The sequence below is a fragment of the Manacus candei genome, unplaced genomic scaffold (assembly GCF_025592945.1).
Source record: "Manacus candei isolate 608988 ecotype Guabito, Panama unplaced genomic scaffold, ASM2559294v1 h1tg000081l, whole genome shotgun sequence".
NCBI lineage: Eukaryota > Metazoa > Chordata > Aves > Passeriformes > Pipridae > Manacus > Manacus candei.
This window is the reverse complement of record NW_026138129.1, coordinates 4,661,383-4,669,190: the sequence shown is the minus strand read 5'-3', so window position 1 is coordinate 4,669,190 and position 7,808 is coordinate 4,661,383. Positions and strand designations below refer to the sequence as shown.

Sequence of the window (7,808 nt, the reverse complement as noted above, 5' to 3'; positions counted from 1 at the left end):
ACCTCACACAGGGCACTAGCTCTACAGGTCAGATTGTCCTGCTGCTCATTAGTGCCTTCCCCCAGACCCAACTGGGGTACATGACACTCTGTTGTCCTGTCCCCTGGCCAGTGACCGCCATACGTCTGAGGGAAGGGCTTCTGCCTTCTCTCCCCTGTTGGATGCTTTTCCAAACTCCTCTTTCAAGAGCATGCTCATTTTATCCTTTCCAAATCATGCTTTCTGCCCATCCCTACAAACCAAATTCCTTCACCCTCACCGCTGCCAAGGTAACCTGCAATTTCTGTATTCTGTTCATTATTATTATTTATCATCTTTCTGTCTTGGAGATAAATTATTTGGGTTGTTGACAGGGATGTCTTGGGAACATGGGCAAGGATGAGACAGGAGCTTTGGTTAAAGAAGGAAGTGTTAGCTGATCCCAGCTGTTTGAAGCTGACACAGAGCAGACCAGCTTGACTCTTTGGCTCTGCAAGCAGATACCAGGGATAGACTGCCTTCCCTTTCTGCTGCATGACCTTCATCAAGCATTAGGTCCTGGCCTCTGACTGGTAAACAGTACACCTCTTACAGGGAAGGACTTAAAAAGATATGTTGTTCAAAAGGTATCCTATTACCAACAGAGAAATAAACAAACAGAAGAAAGTCAATGAGGTCTTGTAAAGGGCCTTGTAAGCTCAGAAAATAACATATTTGGCATAAACAAATATAGGACTGAGTTTTGAAGGTTCATACCACAAATAATTAGCACTACATTACAGTTGGTGAAACTGAATGATTACTGCTCCAGTCTCACCATCCTAAGAACATATATAGGCAGGTGCCTGCACAGGAGGATTTCCTGTGGTGAGGAATATACTGTGCCTTTCAACAATTCCAAACTCTCCTTGCCTTTTCCCAGCAACTGCCCTTATCACCAGCTTTGCTGGAGGAAAATAGGACCTTTAATACTAATCTCAGGCTAATGTTTGCATACTTTAGGCAGTTAGTGATAAAGGCCTGTCTTTCAAGGCTGTTTCTAACTTCCTCTGAGGCACAGTAAAGGTCAATGGGATGCTTAGCAGAAGTCAGTAAAGACTGAAAGATATGAAACTAAACAAGTATCTCACAATATATCTGGCTAATCTAGAAGACAACCCAAAACTAGAGCTACTGCTACAGGGAAAAAACTTCTACACCACAGTCTTCTGTAGATAGCTGAAGACAATGTCCCAAGGCTGACTGGCAGAGACCAGTGTTGAACTGGAAGCTGCGGGCTTGCCCTGGCCGGGTGCTGTGTCTCAGTGCAGGGTGGAGGGTGCAGGCACCTGTGTGCAGAACTCAGCCTTGTCTTCCCTGCACCCAGCCAGCCCACACCGCAAGCATGACCCTCAGAGAGTCAGGGGGAAGCAATCAGATGTGATGCATTTATTTGCTAAAAATTCATTTTGTAAAGGACAGCAGAAAAAAGCCTCTCTATATGTTTTGACTGCTAAAATGATAGTAGGTAGTGGCTTCCGGTGAACCTTGTATTTGGTAATTGCTCCTGTGCTAACTCTTATCCCTAACAGAGGAATTTTGTAAGTCAAAAAATCCCCCCATCTCTATGAGCCTTTGTGTTGGATTTAAGCTGTTGTGGGTGAGAGAGGACAGATGAGGTGGTGGAAGCCGAGGGAGAGCTTCTGCATGGAGGAACCCCAGGGGAAACCAGCTGCACAGAGGTGCATGCACCAGGTTATGCAGACCACTGTACAGGATGTTGGTTTAAAAAAAAGTTATTCTAAATTTGTATGTGCCTGAAACCACTTTATACATATGGGAAAGTCCTACAGACTTCTCAGGAGGCACATCAGTATTCTTCTGAGCTGCGCGGGTTGACACTAAAATTACTGTTGTGACCCTTCTAGCCCAGTGGGAGGCACCTCTTCAAGTAGGGACCAAACACTGTCAGCTACAGTTATCTTGCATTAGAGGCTCAGTGAGAGATGTGGGGTACACAGCAGACAAAGGATCACCTTGCCATCACCAAAGGCACATGAACAACCTGACCACAGAAACCCAGGAGCTATGTTCTTGCTGCTACCAAAGAGGTTCCTTGGACCAACAAAAAGGTGAATGTGCTATTTGGCTCAAATGTGCTGCTGCCACCAAATGTGCTGGGTTACTTCGTCTAGTTTGTGCAAATGGTTACTGGTAAGTGGCAGTTTTTATTGCCGCTGACACTCTTGCAGAAGGAAAGGCTATGAAATGGCACTTCTGTAGCCACTCAGGCATGTCCAGGCATTTCTAGATAGTTTGGGAAGGACAGCAAGGCCACTGGTTTCTCTGTCTACAAGGTAGAGAATTAACAAGGTATTAACCATACCTTCATGAGTTCACTACTGAGAGCTTAACAAATCAAAGACCAAGCTGCAACACAGAATTTCTGTTGTCAGGAAAGTATTGTACAGATTTCTTGGCTAGCTTAGTGATCAAAGTGAATATATATGGAAAATATACAGGAGGATATTTGTGCTCAGCGAACACTGCTGACCAGATAGGTGAGTGCAGTGTGCTTTATCAGAGCTGTTCCCACTCAGGAAGGCAATGCCCTGAGAAGATTGCATCTCCCAGAGTCAGACTCCAGATGTAGAGCAGATTCCAGATGTAAAAGCTTCAAAAATCATCCTACCACCAACTATGCTTTATAGTTCTCATCTTCCTTTAAGGCTATGGGGAGAAAAAGAAAAAAAAAAGAAAAAAAAAAGAGGATGCTCTTGGGATGCAACCCATCTCTTTTGTATGTACATACCTACGAAAAATTAAGACAATTTAAAAATGACACATAGCTTGGCATGCCTGGTAGTGGACCTCCGCACTGCAGAAAATGGACAAGACAAATCCCACCCCAGGAAGTAACTGTGTTACTCGAGTACACTCAGCACACCCTGGGGATGCAGAAAGGACCCCATGCAGAGCCAGGAGTCCCCACATGCCTGCAGAGTGCTCCCTAGCTGATATGCAAGGGGTGCAGGATGAGAGCAGGGGTTCATAGCTAGCAAGTGTTTGACTTTGGCAAGTATGAGTCGAGCTTTCCCTAGAAAGCATTTCTAAAGGTTTAAGCTTTCATTTCTTGTATCCACAGACTTGCGTACGTGATTTTCTTTTAGAGAAGAAAAATGTACATCTAACAGTTATGTAGTCAGATAAAGTTATACAATGAAATAAATGGGTACTATGGACAACACAATTTTATAGAATGTTAAATGCATTGTCATTACTTGCAGTATGGATTGTCAGCTATTTCTCTGACTTTACTATGGACTAACTTTAGGACGAGGCTATTTTTTATTCACTGCTTTATGTCTTTGATGCAACATTTGTATTTTTGCTGACACATAGATGTCCATGTCAATAAAAAATATGAAAATACAAACCAAATGTGTTTGCTTCTTTTCTTTTTTTTTTTTTCCATCCTATATATTTGATGCTATAAAATGTATTTAATAAAACTTCATATGAGTATAAGACATGTACTGTGAGATTCTTCTTTGGGCTGTAGCGTCAAACTGGTAAGAGGCTCAGACAATTCACATAAAATAAAAATTCTCCTCCTTTCTTTGTTTGTTGGAAGCACAACATCTTGGGAAATTATGACCTTAGAAGAAAACATCATTGTAGAACTTGATATAAAATTAAAATCCATGTGTCCAGTTACAGTTAAGATCATGATTTTTGACATGTAATCCAGAGGTGGGTAAGTCTCTTGCCAAACACAGCAGACCATAGAGCATATAGAAAGAGGGTAACACACTGTCAGTTGGATTTCTTGGCAATAACTATTAATTTATGGCAATTTAAAATGGATGATCATATTTATTTTACTTTCTTATGAATGATTGTAGCTTTACTATTGCACTTGGAATCTTGTATTTCTGATGTGCGTCCTTCTTCCCAGGAGGGGGCAGTCCATAGCCAGGATCAGTTGCTTTCCATTACACTTTTAATCCAAGGAATATAATTGGAAACTCGAACATAAACACCAGGTTTCATGGGTTGGGCACAGCCAAGGCCCCAAGAGGTGACTCCATGTTGAACAAATTTATCTTGGTCCAGACAGACTAGAGGTCCTCCACTGTCCCCCTAAACAGAGAAAGAATAGGATGATTCCTTCAGTGACAGACCCATGTGCAAGGGTGGCCTTCTCACAGGAGGCACAGAAACAGAAGTACCTCTTACATGTGAGGGCCGCACAAGTTATAAGGAAACACTGGAGTTCTAGCCAGACACAAGTTCTCTATGCATGTTGTTGAACACTTCTGTAAAATCATCTCTTCACATCATCCAGGCATTACATCTATTTTTGGAGTAAGGGGATTTGCTGAAAAGGCATCTGATTGACCTTATTCACTTAAACTGCACCTCCTCTCTCCGTCTTTTTTCTGAAATCTTCAGGGCTTCCTCTTGTTACCAAATGATCCAGTGGTACTGACACTCGGAAATTAGTAGTTCCTTTGGCTCATGTTTGGCCTGCATGGCAGGCTCCACTGCATTTTTCCTTTACTGCTAACTGAGATATCTCAGGTTGTTAACTGAGCTAGCTTGGACACTGGAGGCAGTCTAGTGAGGCAAACAAAGTGATCTGAGGAAAAAATCAGACCATTTGTCAATCCAAGTTGGCTCATATACACCTGGCTTGTGCAGCTGTATGTAACCATGTGCTCTGTAGTTCAGGCTTATCTGAAAATTGCCTGCCCCGCTTCCTGGAAGCAAACAAGGGAGAAAGGAAAGAGCAGCATCCATCTGCTTTTTTCAGCCTAGATGCCATGTTGCGTGGTCACATCCCAAGGATAATTTTGGGCCTGGCCTCTATAGCCCGGAAAGCAAAGCACTATTTTATTTGAATGTGCTTACAACTAAACCACAGAATCACAAAATATTCTCAGTTGAAAGGGACTCACAAGGATCATCGAGTCCAGTTCTTAAGTGAATGGCCCATACAGGGATCAAACTGCACAACCTTGGCACTATGAGCACCATGCTCCAACCAACTTGAGCTAGTCTCAGTGTCTCTGATGCTTACAGACTTTCTTACCTGACAGGTATCTGTGCCACCATGAATATTCCCAGCACAGAGCTCACTGTTTTTGACTCTACCATTCAAAAATTCAGGGCGGTTGCATATTTTATTCTCGATTACAGGAAATCCAGTTTCCTTTAAGTAACCAGTACCACCAGTTCCTTTGCAAATGAAAACAAAACCAAAAAAAAAAGGAATGACAAAGGCAATTATCATATTCACAAAACAAACATCAGGATATGGATAAGCAGTAAAATATCATAGTGTTTATGCACTGTGCATAGTACTTCCCATGCATAATATGAAGATATACCAAAAAGAGTAAGCATTATGGGTATTATGGTACTTATCACCCTCTACCACCCATCAACATCTACACTGCACTGATTGACCTTCCTGCTTTCACACTACATCCATGTGGATCCAGTACCCACTGAAATTTGTGGGAGTCATTCCCAAGCCATTTTATTTCTCTATATTTGAGTTTTCTGTGGAAGAGATGTGTTAGGAAGTAAACAGTTGAAAATGGCATGATGGGCAAGGAGGCAGAGAAGGTACTGATGCACTTCTCAACCAAGACACAGTGGGAGGTTTTGAAAATGAGGGTTGTATTTGTTTGAGATGTGAACCAGGCTGGCTGGGAGGAAAAAGCATTTAAGAGAATGAGCAAACTCACATTTATGTGATCAAGAAATAACCTAAATGTAGAAAAACTATCCTTGATAGGATAAAAGCCCACTTTGAGGAAAAGCATAGTGGACTGAGAGAGAAGACTTAGTGGTTCCTTAGGTCTCATACTCCTCTTTCAGTGTTGGTTTAGAGGGTTTCAATTTACTGAGTGGTTTAGGAGAATCCATATCAGCAGGAGAGAGTGGAAAGAATGGCAGTACCTAATGAATTTTGATGAAATAAGTTTTTCATCGATAGCTTGTGTGGGGCACAAAGAGAATACACTTAGAATACACTTTGGATTCAAGTATATACCAGTCTCCAAACACTGAGCTTTTAGATGTGTTAAGGCTATCTCACCTCTTGTATCCCCCCAGCCCGTGACATAGCACTCCTCTCTTCCTCCTAGCACAGTATTTTCTTTTGGTAAACAAACCGGGATTACATGATCATTAATGACTGCTGGGCTGTAAGAAACAGGAACAATCGTTAGCACAATTATACATGATACCACCTTCAGGTTTCTAAAAAGACTTGATATGCATTCAGCCACCTATCTTTGACATTCTTTGCTTCAGGTAAGGGTTTTTCCTGATGTGCAAAACTGTTTTTGTTTTAGGCTCAAATCCCTCAGAAAGCGATACACACAAGGAAAAGGTCTGAAATTGAGAACAGTTAGAGTATTTTGATACTAAAAAGTACCTACATAAATCCAGGAGAGTGCTTTGACTTAGACTAATGCATAGCCAGCAAAACCTAATTGCAAAGCTATTAGAGAGGGTATGAATTAGTGGCATTTAACACATGCTAAATGGGTTAGCTTGCTCTACCTACATCCAGTCTGACTATAATTCACTTTCCAACGGGACATTTAGCACACAGCAAAACCTAAGTTCTTCTGACTTGCCTTTGAGTGGGTACAGCTAAGGCCCATTTACAAACCCACATTATTACGCTGAACCTTCATCTGTTTTGGACCTGCACTGCAGCCGCACAAGTCAAAGCCAAACCACCATATATTCACATCTGTTTGCTGCTCTATGGACATACTCCTTTTGATTGCACAGTTCCACAGAAAGCATTTCTGATGAGTGAAAAGAGATGCAAGAAGGGCCATACTGGGTATTGCATCAAACGTACACGCTCTTTGCCTGCACACTGTCCAGATCTGGTGGAAGAGGAAATCTCCCTACCACAGCACAGAAATGGCATGGAGTGCCTTCATGCTAATATTGCATGTTTCAATCCTCATTACCTTATCAAGAAGCATATAGAAACACTGAAAGCTCCTCTAGGCACTATCTCCTCCTTTTCTGCTGCCACTGCCTCCCTCCCAGCAGCTGGCACCCAGCACATTGCCACCTTGGGTCAGTGTCCCTAAGCCCTCCTCCCCTAACAAGGCAGTCTTCTCGCTTTCTGAAGCCCTGACGCTTCTGCAGAAAGGCAAGAAAGAGAGGATCTTAAATCACTAATTGAACAGAGTGTGCAGAAATGCCGCACATTACTGCAACAGCAGCAGAAACCACTTTTTAGTCAACTTGTCCCATCAGAACAAAGGAACGCTTAGGATGAAAGGGTACCTGCTGAGTTTTAGCAGAGCAATGTCTGCCCTGCGTGGCTCCTTGAACAATTTCTCCACATCAAGTTTTTGTACTGATGGCTCTAACGCTGCTTCTTTGTGTAATCCAAGGTATACTCTATATGAAGATGGCCGTGAGGACCTATTGGAAATGATTGCACATGGTGAGCTGATGAACACACACCCAGAACATAAACGACTTATGATGTTACTTGGCACCTTGTTCTATCGAAGTCAGATAGCCAGCTGTGGTGTAAACTTAATCCCTTATTATGGCACATGAAATCAAGTTGGCAAAAGTTATCACTGTCACTCTTTTTCAGTCAAAACTCAGCTTTAATGAATGACAAATAGACTCAGCTCAATTAGAATCATAGAACTATAGAATCATAGAATCTGCTGAGTTGGAAGGAACTCATCAGGATTATTGAATCCAACTCCTGGCCTATGCAAGACACCCCAAGAGTCACATTATGTGCCTGAGAGCATTGTCCAAATGCTTCTTGAACTTAGGCTTGGTCC

At 42.3% G+C, this 7,808-nt stretch overlaps 1 protein-coding gene across 4 annotated transcripts in view; it reads right to left on the bottom strand.

Annotated features, from left to right (window-relative positions):
* Positions 1–3,283: 3,283 nt before the first annotated feature.
* The window catches only part of LOC127481614 (plasminogen-like), an 87,935-nt gene continuing 83,410 nt past the window's right edge, over positions 3,284–7,808 (bottom strand). For all 4 annotated transcript variants that reach the window (XM_051811075.1, XM_051811074.1, XM_051811072.1 and 1 more), the window contains exons 16-19: positions 7,288–7,428; positions 6,068–6,174; positions 5,054–5,199; positions 3,284–4,101 (exon numbers count right to left, since the gene is read on the bottom strand). In XM_051811075.1, the coding sequence (XP_051667035.1) occupies positions 3,940–4,101; positions 5,054–5,199; positions 6,068–6,174; positions 7,288–7,428 (556 nt within the window). In that variant the 3' untranslated portion in view covers positions 3,284–3,939. The remainder of the gene's footprint in view (positions 4,102–5,053; positions 5,200–6,067; positions 6,175–7,287; positions 7,429–7,808) is intronic.